The 19852-nt window shown below is 39.2% G+C and overlaps 1 protein-coding gene across 25 annotated transcripts in view; it reads left to right on the top strand.

The window, feature by feature from the left end:
• DLG2 (discs large MAGUK scaffold protein 2) overlaps positions 1 to 19852 on the top strand; it is a 995744-nt gene that overhangs the window by 893694 nt on the left and 82198 nt on the right. For all 25 annotated transcript variants that reach the window (XM_057396723.1, XM_057396722.1, XM_057396721.1 and 22 more), the window contains one exon: positions 11072 to 11186. In XM_057396723.1, the coding sequence (XP_057252706.1) occupies positions 11072 to 11186 (115 nt within the window). The remainder of the gene's footprint in view (positions 1 to 11071; positions 11187 to 19852) is intronic.

Genomic DNA, 19852 nt, shown 5'->3' with positions numbered 1-19852 from the left:
TGTGACATTTATCAGTGCTAAACACTGTTTAATCACATAAGTGAAGGGATCATCTTGAGCCAGTGCTTTTTCCTACTTGGATCATCCTGGACAGTCACAAGTAGAGAAGCAGAAAATCAAAGAGCCTTGAAACAGTCTACCAAAGCTAAGCCAAAGTGCAGTGTCAACAAAATATTACAGACTAACCTCATTTTTGTCAAGGAAAGGAAAAGCCAGTCTGCATATGTCAAATGAATCTTAGGGTAAAGCCATAGACCATAGTCATGGAAAACTGTCACTATTAAAAATTGTGATTTCTCCAATGAAAATGGGTCTAAAAGAATTTTCCTTTCAAGGGAGCATATGGTGATGCAATCCAGCTGCTGTCACTAGCTGTAGGCCAACAACTGTGGGAAAGTCTGCACCAGTAAATAAACATTTGACATAGGCCGTTTTTCCTTTCTCCCTCTCTCTGCATTCCATATAAATATCTATACACACACATTCTATATATATATTTGCATTCAATGATATATATATATATATATGCACTGAATTGACTTTCTGTGTGACAGTGTAAAACACTGATAAATCAATAGTACCCAGCATATTAGGATTAACAAAACATTCACTTGCTCTAGAGAACAAACAGCTGGTCCTTGGGAAAAGCTGCTGAGATTGTCATTCTTATTCTGGGATGCTTGTCAGAGTCATGAAAGAATATAAGAACCCTGGATATCAGGTGGGAACACGTCCATTTTCTACTGCTCTGTAAGCCTTATCTCTAATTGGCTTATCAGCACAGCAGGGAGACAGCAGTAGACCTCTGCTTCCTGTAGGATTGACCCTCACCTTTTCTTTTTTACCTAAGTTCACGTACCTAGCACACCTGAGTTAAACAACACCACTGAAGGTATTGATTTGATGAAGACGCTTTGGACAGAAACCTCAAAGAGCCTGGATGTTTAGTGATATTCACTGACCTACATGCTGTCATATTAACTTTGCATTTTCACTTTTCACTCAAAGGAAAGGCTGTAATGCAATAATATTGTTTGCATAGTACACAGGACCAGTAATGGGGTGGATAATAACTGGAAGACGTTGTTGTGCTGAGATTAGGGAGACCTTGTTACTCCTCCCCAGAACATTGCAGAACTGGCACAGGGAGGAGGAAGGGCATCTCAAATGCCTATTCAACTACAACTAGTGCTTTATCTGGAAAATGACTCCTACAGGTCACAAAAGGAGAAAAATAAATGATGTGCATTCAACAGATCTGGAGTCTCTCCTCGATGTGTAGAAGTATGCACTTACGTACAAGTATCTCACTATGTCGAAGCATGGTTTAAACAAAGCTATAGAAACAGAACAGATAAGTAAATTCAAAATGGGATAAAAAAGCAATATAGTCAAATTTTCTTTATATCAGTCTTTGATTTTTAGAAAGAGGAATGTGATCAATGCAATATGTCTGATTTTTCAGGAAGTCATTCAATACTGCACACTGCTATTTAAACCAGTGAAGACGTAGATGAAACCTTGCAACAAGGATAAAAAAGCATATCGGAAAAGTCTGAAACAAAATTAGATTGTTTATTTAGCAGAATGAGGTTGGTAGATGAAGTTGTGTTCTGTCTGTAAATCTGTCATGAGAATCGATATACAATGGAAAAGAGCAATTTACACAGAGGAACTGTGCTGGTGCAAAAGCCATCAAGCAGGATGAAGCTGCGTTTCGTTAGAAGAATGAGTCTAACCATTTGAGGATGGGATTCTGTGTGTGGTCTTCCAACAGTTATGAAATGCCAAAATTGAACTAATTGTAAAAAAGTATTTGAACAGTTTATGCACTGTATTTTAGGGCACTGTGAAAGCAGGAATTGGACTTGATTAAGAAGACCTTTTCCAGCTAAGTCATCTATGCCGTAAATGTGGCATTTTGTGGTTCTGAGAATGATGAGGTCAAGCCTATCAGCGGTAATTGCAAGGCATTTGTTGGCATTACAGTGATTTTTCAGACATTATTCCAATTTTACATGATCTTTTGCTCAAGTTAATCAATGTTTCAGGGCATCCAGACCATCAGCTGTAGCCTCCATGTCTCATTAGTGGCCAATTGCACAATCTACATGTTTGCAACCTAGATATCTCCTTGCACAGTACTCAAAATATTCCTTATAATAAGCTAAGAGGCATGCAGGGAGCATGGCTTATCCTAAGGTAATATATGTATTTATCTTGTTTAAATTCATTCAGGCTTGTAATGTGCTCAACCATTCCCTATTACCTGTTTGTATTACAAACAGTAATCCCCCTTAATCAGGAAGCTCTAGCAGAGTAATGCAATTTTGCAGCTGCTCTCAATATTGCCTCTTAGAAAAGATCAATACACCTGTGCAAACGTTTTTACCTGTTTCATCCCTTTCTGTATACTTCTCTTTTTTGTTCAGAACATTAAATATATTGGGTTTTAAGTTTATTAATGGTAAAAATTGATAGTTTTGTTTCCAGTCTTTGCTAATTTCTTCTTTTTAATTCAACACAATGTCTCAGACAGTCTTAGGAGATAGCTGAAGATATTCTTGTCTGGAAGAACAGCACAGCTGAGTATAGGAAAGTAAAGGTTACAGGGGGAGGTAGGTCTTACCTATCAGACTTTGAAGTCAGGAAGTGAATCATTTATTTATGGCATTATTCAATGTTAGTAAATGGTATTAATCATAACAGCAAAGCAATTCACCCCAATGAGGTATATCCACATTTCTTTTCATAACACTTTTGCCAAGATTCTGGTTGCATTGCTGATGGTTCTTCTGCTCTCTGTGGTTTTGGTAATCTGTAATGCTATCCTGGTTTATGAATAATTGCATCAGGTAGTTTTGGTATTCTTCCTACTATTTAATTTTCTCTGTTAGCTTTTAATTCTTATATTATTTGTGAGTTGTGGTTTGGAGGGGTCTTTTTCACAGTAGGCTACGAATTTCATGCTGGTTTATGGAGTCAATACAATCACATTAGTTTCTCCACCACTGTATTTTCTGAAATAAACCTTTTTTCCCCTAAGAGTCTTTTAGGAACCCCCCTTTTTTTTCGTCTCTTCCCACTCTGAGTATAAGAGAATTTCATGGGGTATAAGTACAAAACTGGCATACGATGTCTCAACTGTGAAAGTTTTCATGTAAGTTTTCATCATGTTTCTCCTTAGTCACAGTAAAATTTTATTGATCTTGAAGATGACGAAGTAAGGTTGTACCCTTTTCTTTTCCCAATATGGTTTAGTACGAGGTAGCATCTTCGGCATACAACAGTGTGGGGGAAGATACCACCTGCCCCAGTCTGCCCCTACCTCCATATCACTTTATCCTCTCCTCTTCACATTTGCAGACAATTTTATGTTTCCAGTCTGCATCATTCAGACTGTCATAGAATCGCAGAATCCCAGATTGGTTTGGGTTGGAAAGCACCTTAAAGTTCATCCAGTTCCAACCCCCCGCCATGGGCAGGGACACTTTCCACTAGAGCAGCTTGCTCCAAGCCCCTGTGTCCAACCTGGCCTTGAACACTGCCAGGGATGGGGCAGCCACAGCTTCCTTGGACAGCCTGTGCCAGTGCCTCAGCACCCTCACAGTAAAGAACATCCTTATATCTAACCTAAATCTCCCTTGTTTAAGTTTCAAGTTAAGTCAGGCTAATGGAAATAAGACGGCTAAACCAGTTCATCCGTATTGAAGCGTATTTGGGAAAACTCACATAAACCATGTAGCTGATAGGTGGGCACTCAGAAGACTTTTGGAAGGAGGAAATTTATAAACAGCTGGAGGCAGGTAGGAATCATTTGCCAGCACAGTCTGGAAAAGAGGAGAACCTACCCAATGTAGATACAGGGTTAGTCAATACCACCAAATTGGCTTCCCAGTACTTTCATGCCTAGGAAACTCTAGAAGCTGTCAGCCCTGTATTTTGTTTCCTCATGTCAATTCATGTCTTGAAGAGCTGGAAGTACGGTAAGCCAGCATTACCATTAAGAAGATACGGCTAATCAATATTATATGCTCAAGTCCCAAGAGATAATACTACACTTAGTAAAAAGCAGAAGCACATAAAAGCAATGAAGCAAAAATAATAAGTAAAAATGGACCAGGGGCAATAATTTTGGATAGAGAATTGTGGAAATTTAATAAATGCCTGAAAATAAGATCCTCCACCACTAGCCTGAAGCGACAAAATAGCTAAATGAATTAGCTTAGCTATTAATAGAAAGTAGGGTTTGCTTCTTTGCATAAATACTTGTGGAAGAAAGAGGATTCCGATGCTGGGAAGGGTGTGGGGTTGTTTATTTTCACCTTGACAGAGTCATTTTGTGCCTAAAACACAAGAAAGATCTTGAAGCATTTCTGTGCTGCATGAAACAGTAACTCCTACAAAGCTATCAAGGTTAATGAGACATATGCTGCTCTGCTGGGCAAGTGTGGCTGTGCAAGTCGGAAGCCTGGGGTGAAGTGATGCGCCCAGCTCTTCCAAGATTTTACCCTATGCTGCCAAGGCAGCCCATGTGTTGTGAAATGCATGGTTGAGATCTGACTCTCTGCTTTTTATTTGCCTTGCCCTTCCTTCAACATGTGTAAATACAATGTTTTCCAAGATGTTAGCTCAGTGTGAGCCTTAGGTGTGGAAAGCACCACAAACAGTCCTGTTTAGTTCAGGGATGCATCAATTCAAATAGAAGGGAGAACAGATTTTTGAGAATACAGTAAAATTCAGTGCAGGAAAAGGTTCCCAAAATTGGAAAAGGTTGTTTTTAAAAGCTGTTGAGTTGCTTACAGCTTTCTTCAATGGTTGGAAGAAACTACAACAGATTACCAGCTGAGAAAGTCCAGGATGACACTTCATAAACCAAGGACAAGCTTTAAGGGAACAAGCAGAATAACACCTCAGTGGGATACATAGTCCTTGTCACTCACTAATACCTTGATTTATTTTAGTACTTCTCTTTCATTATGAGGTCTGATTTCTCTAAAACTAAAGGTTCTAGAGACTAATTTATATTGGAATTATATTCCCCATGACTAAGAATAGAACACGGTATTAGTCTCCTGAATGTATTGTGGGAGGAAGATATCTTTTCAGGTGTATATATATATATTCACAGTTAACCCAATATAAGAGCTGTATCTAATGGTGCAAGACATGGAAGACACATTATGTTCCTGTAATAAAGCAAATGAAAATAAAGTTAATGGTGATGTTTAGGCAATGAGGCCAGCTACAGAACAAATGTACATTGCTGAAATTTAATATAACAGGCTCAAACGTAAATACCTGTGCATTGATAAAGGAAAGCAACCAACCATTATCAAACAATAAAGATATTAATGGCCCTACTGTGCCGAAGTTTTAAAGGCCAAAGCAATGGGTAAAATCAGTAAATTTGCCTGTGTCATTGTTTTTGAAAGGTTCCTGGAAAACTGGGTTGAAAGCATTCCAATAAAAACAAGCAGATAGAGTTAAACTAATGAAAACTAATAAAATCTAAATATATCTTCCCTTCCCCAGTACTGGGTTTTTTCATTTCCTTTGAGTGAGCTCAGTGGAGTTATATTACTGATAAGAAATAGTAGCTTAACTTGTTCTGTTGCTTGATGCATCATGAATGGAGCAAGGCCCTTTGAGCAACACTTTCCCCAATAAATAAGGCACACTATTGCATTGCTTACAGACAACATCAGAGTTGCATGTGCATTTTTTTCCTATTAAGTCCTGAATTTAGCTGATGTTAAACCTAATTGATCTTTTGGACTTACTAAAAGCATAACATTTGCTATACAATATAAGACCCAAAGCCAGCCTTGTCCAGAACTATATCCCTGGCAGTGGAGGAAGGGAAGGAAGAGGAAGATGCAAGAACCAAAGGAATAGTGAACTATATCTAATGATAGTGTGTTTGTTTCTTTATTTCTTACAAAATTACTGCAGTTCACAAAGGTTTTTCACCAACAGTAACCTGCCATGTAAATGCTTGCAACCTCAGACCGCTATAGAAGTGAAATCCTAATCATCTACAAACAGCAGTTAGGGTACTTTAACAAAATTGGACTCAAACCAAATATTAAGCAAAAACCACAATGCAAACAGGCATAAAATAGTAGCCAAAAGCATTAGTAGTTTGTGTCTTTTTCTTTCACTTTTTATGTGTATTACAGTAGTTTCAATGGCTTCTAGAGCTGTGGGATTCTCTGCACCTGGCAGTAATGTAGCACTCAAATCTCTCTACCTTAGATGCCACAGTATGATGATATCTACTCTTTGTGACTCACAAGTAAATCCATGGAAAAGCAAGAATCAGACCCAGCCTTGGTGCTGGTCTGTTCACGTTCATCTCACCTCCATGTGTAAAACAGTGGTGACTGGACAACACGGTGGAAAAGGGGCAGAAATGGAATACACTCACTGCAGGAAGAAATGTGTTCTGCTGTTATTCTAAAACAGACCATTCAGCCAAGATGTCTCCTGAGGGGAGGCAGAGGGGGGAAAAATCTATACAAATAGCATAAATAATGTTACCATAATAGTAGCATCATGCACATTGCTATCTCAGATGTCCAAGGCAATAAGTTCATGACTTGCTGTAGTGGCATATAAGTTTTCTTCGCATAAACAGAACAAAAGAAAAACTCTGAAGGTTTAAGCTGGCCTGGATCCACTGAAATTATGCCAAATTGCTACTGATGGAGAATCTGGTCTGGCAGCTATTCCTTTATTACGGCGTCTAGAGTTATTTGACATGCCCTTTTTGAAGTGATAAATTCTGTCTCTAACTAAAGTCTTCCTAGTCTTTTTTCTTTTGGTTTGGTTTTTAAGCAGTGTAGTCTGTTAAAAACGGAGAGTTCAAGTTGTACTTTCGAGTTTGAGTTCCTACTTTTCAGGAAATCTACTGTCAATTAGAATCAAACAGTGATGGTCTTGAATTACACAGGAAAGTGAATTTTGATACCTGCTGACAGAAAGAATCGCTCTCTCTCTAAAGGTGCCAGCACTAAAAGCTTTCAAATTAATAAAGACCTGGCCTGTGATGCTGAAGTACTGTATAATACGTCAACATTTCGGTGCTTAACTATACTTTACTTGTAGGATCTGGGCTTTTTGGTCATCATGTTCTCTAAATTCAGTCAAAGCTAAATTCTTTATTATCAACTTAAAAGTGGAAAATAACAGTAACGTAGCTTTGTGAAATTCTGCAACTCTTTCTCATCAAAAAGCTGCAGCATATTTATTCATCTATCATAGCTATTCTTAATTTATATGATAAAAAGTAACATCAAGCCTTCAGATACAAAATCTCAGTCTTTGTTATTTTTAGATTTAGCAATTACTTGATTTTTACTGTGATTTTCTAAGAGTTTCTTGAGGTTTATTTTGTTGCATTTTTAGTCTCTCAAATGCGTCTAAGACTTCCAGAAGCCTTCTTGTATGTTCAAGTCTCATAGTCTTTTAGGCCATTTCTAAAGTGACTTGGAGAATTTGAACCTAAAATTTCAATGCACTGCTTACTTTAAGTGGAAAACCCTTTGCTCCATGTGTATGCAAGGACTTAAGTCGCAGCAGCACCCATCCCAACTATCCTTAATGTCTATGTATCCACCATGGATCTCACACACTCATGCTGTTTTTCTTCACAACACTTGGAGAGAGTTAAGTGTTGAGTAATCGGACTAACAAATTCAGATCATGGGCCATCAAAATTAGTCAATAGGAAACTGAAAAGGGGGGATATGTGTGTTAAAACAACCCCTCCCCACTATGTAGGTACCCACTTGCACAATTGTAGAAGGTGTTGTACGATTTTAGGTATCTAAATCACTTCAGAAGTAAAAATGCTTTTCACTGGACTCATTAGCCTGCATAGGTGGACAGAGTTGGTGTTTCCCTTCTATTATTTTACTGGTGTCTGTATTTGATAAATACACTCAGCCTGGGCCTTGGCTGGGCTTGGAAACAGTTCACACTGTAGTAATTCAAGCTGACTCTTCTCTCCTGACTGCCCAGAGAGTTGAGCAGAGCCAACTTTGGAAAACAAACCCTTGGAAAAATGGGTATTTTCTTGGAACAGCATGTAGCATCACGCCAGTGCCAGAACCCTGGAAAATGATCTTACTCTCCCTTCAGCTTGGCCATTCCTCACAGCATCAGTCTCCTTTCCACATCCAGTGGCACTAGCTCAGCTTCTCCAGGGTTAGTGGGTTGTATCTCTGTCCTTGGGACAGCTAAATTCAGGTCTACCTACACTGCCATGAGACCTGAGCCAGCTCTAAAGAGGAACATGAACAACCGTTTCCCTTCATCTCATCTGCCCTCCTTCTTACAGCAATATTTCCAGAGCCACAGGCCAGGGCAAACCCTTATATCATCCAGTCTGACCTCAGCAATAATATAGGTTACGGTTTGCTCATGCATTTGCCCTTTTGGCTTAACACACAACTTTATCAGTTCCTTAAGTTTGTTAGATCATTAGTGAATCAGGCAACGGGTAGGACCTTTGCAGATGGATTTTGCTAAGTCAAATTTGGTAAATTTCGCTAATGATGCACTCCAGCAGCAACAGGTTCTTTGTTCTGCCTTTCTTTAAAGGGCATGAAATTAGTGAATCAGCTTTAACTGTATTTCTTCTCAGCGTGTCACAACCTCAGCGTCCTTTTAATTGTGTAGAAGCCTTGAAAGTGTGATACTTAGATTTAGTGCTGAATTTGAAGGAAGCTGGAAGTGTTTTTCTGGACTTTAGCACTGCCACTCACCTAGCAAATGCAAAGCTATTAGCAAACAGATCCTCTGAAATGACCCCAGATATAAAGAAATGTTAAGAAAAAGGACTTTTTCCCAGAGGGCAGCACTACCGTAGCTGTTCTGATGGCAGAAATGGAGCATCACTCTTTCTTTTCCAGTTCACATTTCAAACACAGCCATAACTGTAGTATCTAGGCATCAGCAGGAGAACTAGGACAACTGAGATTAAAGAAGCTTATCTGAGCTGGGTTAAATGCTACCTGCATGGATGGCCTTCCAATTTTCGGTCCAGGGAAGGGACAGGCATACACTTCAGTATTTTTTGGTACATAAACATGAAGAAGGTACTGTGAGAAAATATAGACCCATACATTTTGTTATCTTCAAATTATCTGTGCATTTCAATCCAAAGGAAAACAACATCTCAAGAACATGAATTACCAGAACTATCATTCAGTATTTTTTTAATATCAAGCAGGGAGGAAGAGCTTGAACCCTGAACATCCATCACACATTCATTAGACATTTTAAAAGACATGTTGTGGTTTCAAAATGCCTTCCAGGAAGAGAGAGATTATTAAATCCAGAATAAATCTACAGTCATTTAAAATCAGTTCAATCACAAGCATGCTCTCAAGTCAGAACACAAGTTATAATGCCATCATTTGACCAAGCTGTAGTCATTCGAGTATCTCATGAGCTGGTGGTCGGGTTGCAAATAGCTGGCTGCTGTGCTAGAGAGAGTCGGATTTTCAGTCCTCTCTTCTTGCTCTCCAGATTGATGTCTAAATCTGGGAGTTACTCCCACACCTCAGATACAGAGCCAGCCTGGGATATGGTTGCATTTTAAAGGGAAAGCTGCCATTACAGCTGCTGTGATGTAAATCATTCCTATCCTTGGCCTTGCCCAGATGTAAGACGTCAAAGAAGCTGAATTACGCTGTATGTTTTCTGTCTTCTTCAGTGTATATACCACATATGAAAGAGACCTAGTGACAACCCTTAAAATTGTAGTATTCTGTCTGTATGCAGATGGCTGACACTGTATGAGGAAGAGAAATGCAAGCTTTTTGGGTTTAAGGTCACCTTCCCTATTTGCCAAGAAGAAATGTTAGATGTGTTTTAATGAAATACAAATTAAACAAAGCCTTGCTCAGAAGATGAGCACTTACTAAATAAATTCTGGAGTGGGAGAATAGAATAAATATGACTCACATACAGCAAACTTAAATCCTACACTGGGATAAACACTTCAAAACTAAACTCCACTTAAAAAAAAAATAGGTTTGTATGAGCCTTAGCTCCACTGAGGGTTTTGGCTTTTAAATCACTGAGATGCTTAAAGTTATTCTCTAGGTGAAAGAAATGAGCAAGAAACAAGCTACAGAATAAATCTGAAATACAGTCTGCATGTAGGTGTCTCTTCTCCTGACATACAAAATTTCAGCTGCAGTTGGTGAAGTCATAGGTATGTGGGAAGACTGAGAAGTCTTATACCACAGCAGTGGTTCCCAGCTGATTGGCAAAGTATCTACTTAACAAACTCGGTAGGTAATGCCAAAGCAGCTCAATGGAAGGAGTTAAAATGAGCCCAGTAAGAAGTAAAAAGGAGAACCAAACAAAAAACCCAAATCAAATCACTCTGCTAAGCCAAACTGAAGGTAGCTAGTGTCCATGCAAAATGTGGGATCTTTGAAAGGTCAGATGTTATTATCCAATGAAAAGTTAAAGGGCACTGAATAAAATGAATTAGTTGTTGTTGCAAAGCATCTAGACATTCTGGGAACAGAGCCCAATCCTCAGTGGGCTGGGTAAATAGGTGGCTTATTGCTCATACAACAATTTCACAGCTGCTTTGAGGATAATTAGACTTTGATATATCTCCTTCAGTTCAGCGGGATTTTACACTAAATGCTTAAGTCATTAGTAACTTCAGTGCATCATCCCACTGCCCCCAACAAGGTATCTCATTGCTTGGAAGGAGGAATTACATAGTGCAAAACTGCTTTCAACATGCTTTTTGCAGGCTGAAAGATATCTGGTAACACACTTTAAAGGTCCTGAAGCTGGAGGAGGGAGAGTCTAACTACTTGACTTGTCACATAGTGCAGAAATGTTCAGGTAGCACAATAAAAAGGGCACATATTTACCTAAAATAATATATTAATGCAAGGTCCTGTTAGACCTCAATTTTCAGGACATGCTTTCAACTCATTAATTTAATACTAATTTGCATTTAGCAGCCCTAATGATTATATAGGTCAAGAAAACTAAAATATCTTTATTGTCTGTTTTTTTTCAATCTCCTTAGAGTACGCTCGGTTTGAGGCAAAAATCCATGACCTGCGTGAGCAGATGATGAATCACAGCATGAGTTCTGGGTCCGGCTCCCTGAGGACTAATCAGAAGAGGTCACTGTATGTCAGGTAAGCAGGGAGAGATTTCTCCTGGGAATATGTTGGCAGCTACCTTGTCTATTCCTGACTTATGTGTTGTGGGTTTGGCAAGGTGGGGAAGAAGTTTGAGGAACTGCATTGAATAGAACTGAGAAATGCATCAGTCTTACAAGCACAGCATCATTAATGTGAAAACCGGAGAAAGATCTATTGCTTAATCCGATTGTTTCAAGCCATTTTCAAAGAGCTTTATACTTTTATAGTGATTTGGTGTTATGAGATGAAGATTTCTTACCAGTTGTCAGCTCTTTTGATATCTGTGATGGATATTGTGGTGTAGTGACGCATTGCATTTCTGTGTGAGGTCTTGCCCAGACAGGGACTGATTGTTCTCATAAAGAGCACTTCTTTCCCAAGACCTTGTTCTGACCAAGCAAGGACTATTATATGCTATTCTAAGTGCATGACCATCTACTGCTACCCAGTTGCACTTGTTTATATTTCTATCAGTCTGTGCTACAAAGAATTTACCGTCTACCTAGCAAGATCAAATATGCAGATGAGATGTTAAACAAGCTGATCTGCATAGCTAAATGGAGTAGTAAATAACGTAGGAACTGCATAACTGTGAGCCAGACAGTAGCAGTGGTTATAGTTTTGCTTTGACTGCGCAAGTCCCTTGCCATAGTCATTGCTGGGTGAAAGACTGCGTGTTGCCCAATTCCTCCTAAGAAAGTTCTTGCTGTTGCTCATACCTTTTGGAGCTCAGGGAAATCTATGGGCCTTTGTGCCAAATCCTCTAATAATGTTAATAATTATGCTTCCTCGGCTTTTCATTTTTGTTTTTTCCCCCATGCTCAGCATTTCATTTGAAATTCCTGACAATCATGAAGCAGAAGGAAGCAATTTGTCAGCCTCCAGGCAGTGATAATTATTCATAGGGGAGCTAATTCAGGTGATAACATTGCAGAGATCCAATTAAGGCTAAATTCTACACTTTATCATTATGCCCTCAGCATGAAGGGGTAAAGTAGCAGAGAAGGAAAGGAAAACTTAAATGCTAGCACAGATGGTCTTATTCTAGTGGGCACCAACCAGATGAAGCACTAATTGGTACTGCTGCCAGAAAGAGCAAAGGCTGAAAGGATATGGATCACTGTTACCAGTGAATTTGCTGTTGGGCAAGGTCAGGTTGGATATCTTATGGGTTTTGATGCATCTCTAACCTTCCCTGACCTCTCTGGCTTTGTGTTTACTTCTGGAGCTATTCCACCTGCGGGAGGTTTTTTGCAGATGTAACACAAAGTGATGTTGTTGTCAAGCTTTGGCTTGAATTTGCATTTTATGAAAAGCTATAGTCATTGGGGTATGTCCAAGCTTACTTTGCTTGAATTGAGCCAGGAACCCAATATGTGGGGAGCAATGGTGCAAGAAATCCAAGCCAGCAACCACAAGTCAATTGAGGTGTGCACATAAAGGGCTAACACAGGGTCCTGAACAACTCACTGTTTTGAGCTGTGCAATTACCCCTGTAACAGCATTCGACCCGGTAAGCCCTGCTGAGAACTGAGGCTTATTATCTTGCATACTGAGCCAAGCTAATAAATCTATGCTGCCTCTGGACTACCCTAGGTCTATGAATACGGCATTGCTCTGTGTGCACTTATGAGCCCAGTTTTCCACTAGTTCATGAATTCTGGATGTGGTCTGTCTCACTAGGCTGATACGCCCTCGTGCTTCACTGCGGGAATCTTTGATGTCTTAGCTGCATATCTAAATATCACTTCCCAAACCATAAATGCAAAACCTGTTCTTTTATTCCAGAGTTGTACCAAAAAATGCCCCACATCTCTCAAGCAGAAAACCTCAAAAGCCTCAGTCACTTTTGTTAGCATAATTTTTTGCAGTCAAACCCACACAATCGGCTGTTTCCAACTCTGAGAAGTCTGTTTGAGCAGCTCTGTATTTTACATACTATTACAATGTGTTTGTAGTGCAGCAGCACCTGCAGCATTGTACTAGGCACTGGTAGATCAAGTCATATTACACTAATTATAAAGGTAACTTATGTCTACACTAGGCACTAAGGGGAAAAAAAACGTGAGTTCAGAAACTGAGGTTTTCAGTTTATGAATAAACTCTTTACGGCAGGGACCCATGTAAAAAGTCTGGCATTTAGGGTTTGTTTTGTTGTATTCTTACAACTCAGGACATTTCTGTTTCAATGGATTATTTTGGTCAGCATGTGCAAGAAAACTAGAGGCATATTGCCATATGTTGCAAAGCTGTAGCTTTTATGCCAAGTTTATGACTCAAGTTTGCTGTTTTGCTTCACTGAGTACAAGCTAGCGTTTGTTTAGCCAGGGATCTTAATCAAAGTAAATAAGTATGTTCTAGGCAGCAGAAGGAAATAAAATAAGGTCCATATAGGTTGTAATAATTGAAACTGTCATTATCTGCTCATGGAAAAGCAAAGCTCTGTAAATAGATTTGCCAGGGGATGTGGGGTTCACTGGGCACAGGGTGCTCTTACAGTCTGTGATTTCCCCATCCGTCACCTACTTAAAGAGCATAACATTTTTAATTGAGATATATAAAAGAAGTTATACCAAATGAAGTGAGATAAAATCTAATAGGGGAATAATGGGTTGAATGTAGGACTAGAAGTAGTTGGCTGAAAGCAATTAGCAGTCACACTTAAGCAGTGTATACAAGCACAAGAAAATGATCAAGAATTACTTGCTCAGAATAAATTGTGTGGCTCTTTGATATGATCTTCTATCTGTGCATACTCTGGTGTTTCTGACTTTTATAATCTTTCTCTTTCTTTATCCCAGTCTGTTTTGCTCATGCCTCCTGGAATATTTACCAGGAATTCTCTGAAAATGGTTTTTCAGTACTACCTGTTCCTTATGTATCACCAACCCTATGTCTCTATTTGGGATGTTATATCAGAAAGCCAACGACACTAAAGGCAAAGTACAAGACTTCAGGGTAGGATGGAGCAGTAGGAAATGCTGTTAACTCTACTGGGAGTCCATTTCCTCTTTGTCACTAAATCTTTCTTAGTAAAGTAAATCTTTGAGTAAAAGGAATACAGAAAGAAAAGGAGAAAGTGAGAGAATATAATGAAAAATCTATTAACTTGTTGTTGAAGATGCATGAACTTCATTTGAATTCAATAACTGAAATGAAAGGCTAAAATTTTAGCTATTATTCTTTTTAATTCATCAGAATTCAGCCATCAGCTCATGATTAATGAGGAAAGTAAACAAACCCATCACTGTACTATATACATACATATGGGGTTTTTTAGTGTTTCTTATACAAATTCATATCTTCCTTTTAACTTTTTTTGGCTCAAAGTTTTAAAATCTGCTTTTGTAATACTATATATTTGTTTGTCTTGAAGTAGCTGCGTTCTTTGCTTTGTTCTTCTAGGTCCAGATCCATAGTCCAATTTTTCAGGCTATGTGTGGTTATATTGGTACCCTTAGGAAGTGTCAGATCATGGTCTTTAACCACAGGCTGTGGAACATGAGAGCCTTTTGAAGAGTCAAGCATCAGAGAAGTACAGTCCTTTTAAAAGTTTGGTGAAGTGAGCAGCCATCGAAACTTAGTATAAAATTGCCAAGCTTCAGAGGAGACTGAGAGCTTAAGCATGGTGAAGGGCTTTTCCTATTGATTTATGAGATTCCTTCTGAGCTGAAAGTACTGGTGCAAGATTTCTGAGGGTATAAGTAGGCACTTCAGTAATTGCTACTAGATGTACAAAGAAAAGGATTTCAGGAGTCATCTAGCGTACAAGAACTGCCTTCTTTTAGTTTGTTCTTGATTCACAGACAAAAAATAACTAGATAAGCTTTGTATAAACAGCCACAGCACGTTTTAATCTTTATTCAAACAAGACAGTTTCTGAAATAACATCTGTAATTAAAAATTCCAACTATCCAAAGCCACAAACAGGCAATGGAGAGTTGCATCACTCTGCAGAAACAACTCAAAAGCTGCACACACACAACCAGCCCTTTCATTGTCAGTGTTCAATACCACCAGTGGCCAAACATCATACCACCTAATCATAGAATCATGGAGTAGTTCAGGTTGGAAAGGACCTTAACGCCATCCAGTTCCAACCCCTCCGCCATGGGCAGGGACACCTCACACTAGACCATGTCACCCAAGACTCTATCCAGCCTGGCTTTGAACACTGCCAGGGATGGCTACTTGTTGCCCAGTATAACGGGACTGGTTGAGCTTACTGAAATGCAGATATTTCAGCTTCAGCTCTACTTTCAAGTGCGTCAGCTCAGTGCCAATTGTACAGTTGGCCACAGAGCTCGGGCAGGGCTGGATCCAGTTGTAAATTCAGAAGAAGAGCTGCCCCACCACTAATTCTCCAGGGGAGAGCACTACAGTGGGAAGTGTAACCAAGGGCAAAGCCTCTTCCCAATAAGATGAGGAAGTTTAAGATCAATCTCTTTGTTCCAGCCCATGCTGTGCTAATTGTAAACACTGCACAGTGCACACAGCTGCCTCCTAGGCCACTACATTTTTGTCTTCTTCTAGCTGGAATTGCCACTAAGCTTTGACAGATGTATGCTGCACAAACAAAAACCATTATGTGTTAAAAATGAGTGTGTTCTGGTTCTCTTTTTATTGAGCTGCAAGGAGCAAAAGCTGAAGATTTGCCATAGCAACTTCGCAGCAGGTGAAAGAGAGTCAAGGTTGAGGTACTTTGGGTTGTTTACTCTGGTTTCCATCAAAATGAGTTCTCCATTAGGAATCAGATACCTTTATACACAATTCCTTAGAACTGTACTTCTCAGAAATCAGCATGATGTTATATTGCTTAGAGAGACTTTGGTTTTCAACAAATCACAGACATTCCCACATAGGAACTTTTCTGAGTAGAGCTGAAGTTTGGCTGAGGCAGTTGTGAAGACTGAATCCACATGAGAAATGCAGTTCTTGGAGACATCATAGTAGTGAAATCTGAACACACGATAGCATCAGGCTGGGTGATAGAAAGCTCTGCTGTGTAGATCTGGAAGGAAAAATGTGATGAAGATATAATTTCATCAGGGCTTTTCAGACAGGAGGCACTGGGGGAAGTAGAGAGAGGTATAAAATAGTCATACCTAAACACTCATTGCAAGTGAAGAGAATATATATATTTATATATATAAATGTATACATATAAAAATGTAAAAAAAAAAAAAAAGAAAATTCAAATACATGTATTTGTATATAACGTGTTAAATATATGCTATATTCACACAAACATGGCAAAGCATCTTCACTTAAGCTAATTGCCTACTATCTCTCATGAGTCAGAGGAGTGTGCTTGGCACTTTCAAAGCACAATTCATCTCCTCCAGAAGCAGACATCCAAAATTGCTCAGGCGAATCATGCCCTAAAAGTGTCTGTTTCTCACAGCTGAGTGGAAGGAGCCTCAGGTGATTAGCTGAGATGTAAACACCTGTATTAGAGACACTTCATATTCTCTGACCTGAATCCTACCAATGCTGAGTATCTCTCACTCTTTCACAAGAGTATGCATATACATATGCTGAAAAAGCTGTAGCATCAGGCTTTCTGATGGATTGCCTCGGCTGTGTGCTTCAGTAAAACTCTGCAAAGTAGCTTTGAAATATGGTCAGTCCTGTTTAAATAGTCCAGTTTATTCCTTGTGCTCTTATTCCCTACAATTCCTTCTAAATTCACTTTCAGCTGTTGCTCGCACTCTTGAGGATCAACATGTTCAGTGCATGGTCATCAAGCTGGATGAGTTTGTGATTCATAGAATAATAGAACAGTTAGGGTTGGAAAGGACCTGAAGATCAAGTTCCAACCCCCTGCTGTACATTACATTTCTTTCAGGCTTCAGAGCATTGTAGGTCAATCTAGATTTCTGGAGAATGAATGGAAGAGAGTTTGGCACCTAGGTGTTATTGTTTGGTTTCAATGGGGAAATAGCTAGAGCTTGCACAGCCATTCCTGTACATTAATGGTGTGATAGACTCTATTAGAATCTTCTCTACTAAACAGTAAGTGGAGGAACGTGGAATTTTACTACAGTTTGCTCACTTACCCTGGATTATTCCTAGGCAATTGAACAGTCCAAATTACAGTAGAGAATGGAAACGTGTTTAGGAAATCTGCAATAAATGGCATAAGACAGACAGCTGGGGTTTATAGTAGTGTTTAACAAACATGTTTGGAAATGGTCAGATCAATACGCCCATAACCTACACTCATGAAATGGGCTGTTGCACTTGAAATGCCATTTCAGACTGGAAAATTGAAACCTGCTTGGTACACGTGTCCTGCTTAATTACAGGTTTCTGAATATTCTATTGCTACTTTTTAGTAGTTCTTTCTCTGAATACAGTCTTCTCCAGATCCTGCTGGCACCAGTATTCTCTATCTTTATTTTTCAGAGCAAGGGGGGTCACTGTGTGCTTGAGAGACCTTTTTCCCAGGTGGACATTCAGGAGCTGAACAGTATAATTGAATAACTATTCACTCAGGCCTTTGTTAATTATCAGAGACATTGAGGAACAGAGAAGGATAAGGAATATTCTGGAATACAAGAATCACCTAATACAATGGGCAATAAATCCAATCCAGTAGTTATTATACGTTACTTTGAAATTCAAGTTTGGAGCAAAAGTATCTGGCTCACAGAACCTGTGATTATCTGTAAAATGAAGAAGGCAGATGACAGCTCCTTGGGAATACAAACACAATGTCTTCTTATGAAACTCAGGTTGTTTATGTGCTTAGAGGATCTTTTTTTTTTGGCATTTACAAGAAGTACCATGCTGCTGAGAACAGACTAAAGGAGGTAGTAAAAAATTCAGCTTACAGTTGAAGAATATCTAGAGAGAGGTTGCTTTTTAGGAGGGAAGAAGAGGGTTAAGGTGGTCTTTCACTGATGTCAGTGGGAGCTGTGAGCGTTTCACACCTCTTTGTATTATGCCAGTGAACATTTCATAGGTCCTTAACTGAAGTGTGTTAACTAAGACACACAACAGTGTTGCCACTCACAGCTGACAGACAGACGTGAGAATTATTAAACTTGGAATATTCAAAATTCAAAGGTTACCGGGCTTATTGTTTGATGGAATTTTGGTGCTAAAAGTAACACCCCACTGTAAATATAACACGTTTCACCTATACCCTAGGGCTGTGAAAATCAATGTTTTCACTATATAGTCAGCTGAAACTATTAGCCACCTCAAAAGCTACTCCAATTCTTCATGACAGTTGCTGTATTTCTTATTCATCTGATGTTTTCTTGCAGTGCTGATGCTAATGAACAGTTATGGAAATATGAGGTTCGTTTGCTATTTTTAATAAGAGACAAAAAAGAAGTGGTTAATGGAGAGTGAAAACTGAACATGTAAACACATCAGTCAAAGCAGTCTCATCTCTGCATCTGACACCAGCTCTCTCCTTCACATCTTCATGTTTATCATATCTGCTACTCTTAGGTAACCAGTATGAAACAAATCTAACTGATTCCTTTCTGAGGTGCAGCGTGATGCACCATTAGCTGCTCTAGCGTGAACCAGCTCAGCAAGCCTTTATCAAAGATGATTCTCCAGTTGTACTGAAAAGGGGTAAAAAGCAGTTTCATTTCTATCTGGCTGTGGCTTTGCAAATCATTGAATACTTTGCGCTCAAGATTAAGAGCTAACACACGCGGTACTGAGCACCTCCAAGGACTGAGCCCTGCGTGAATAAACCGCAGCCTACAGTAATCTCAGATAACAAGCTCTGCCTGAAGTTCTGAATGTAAAACAGAGTATAAAGCAACTCCTTATCAAAGTCATTCTTGCCTAATTCATCTTATCTTTACATTATCAATAAAGCTTGTTAGATATGAAATAACTAGCTGAGACCTGAAATCATGTCCTCAGTGCTGAATTATTAATGCCTGCTGAGACAGCTTTTCTATTAACAGCTTCAGTAGGAGTAAGTAGTACATAGTTCTGGCCATTTTCCTTATTGCTCTGTTTCGTAAGTTATTGAAATAATGTCCCAGAACAGCTAATGTGCTTGACGTGATGCCAGCTCTAAAGAACCAGCACACCTTTTTCTTCAGAAACGCCTTAATAACTTTCCATTGCACATACATTCTGCTTTCCAGTTCCCTAGTGGGACTGCCTGTGTTCTGGTTTGGAGACTTAACCAGAAAGAAAGTGTCAGCTAGGATAATTTCCAAGCTAGGAGATGATGATGACGAACTTGGCCACTTGTGCGAATAGGGTTTGTTTGAGGTTTCTGTGATGAAAATAGTCCATTTCAGCCTTATTTCTAAGCAGAGACTCAGAACAGGATCCTTTGGCGCAGGGCAAGATAGTGGCAATGAAGATAAACTGTCTACGGCTTAAAATGGCTGAAAGTGAGTCAGCAAAACATGCATCTAACTGTGTGTGTTCTATGTGGAAAGCAGTCTTACCTGACAAACAGTTTCTTACAATGTTTCCATGTCAACAGCTATAATAGGACACCATCAGATTATGCAGTTTTCAGCTGGAAAAGTGCAAGGCAGAAAGTTAAGTCTATGAACACGGCAAAGAAAACCCATTGAAATAAAAGCTTGTGGGTATCAGTCAAAAGTTGAAAATCTAAATATATGCATTGGCACCAAGCAAGCTAGCAAAGACTCTTAGCACAGTGACCA

The sequence above is a fragment of the Pezoporus wallicus genome, unplaced genomic scaffold (assembly GCF_028554395.1).
Source record: "Pezoporus wallicus isolate ANWC-B61680 ecotype Strahan unplaced genomic scaffold, APGP_CSIRO_Pwel_v1 contig_13458, whole genome shotgun sequence".
Lineage (NCBI taxonomy): Eukaryota > Metazoa > Chordata > Aves > Psittaciformes > Psittacidae > Pezoporus > Pezoporus wallicus.
Note: the sequence above shows the minus strand (reverse complement) of the source record. Positions and strands in the feature narration are given on the sequence as shown.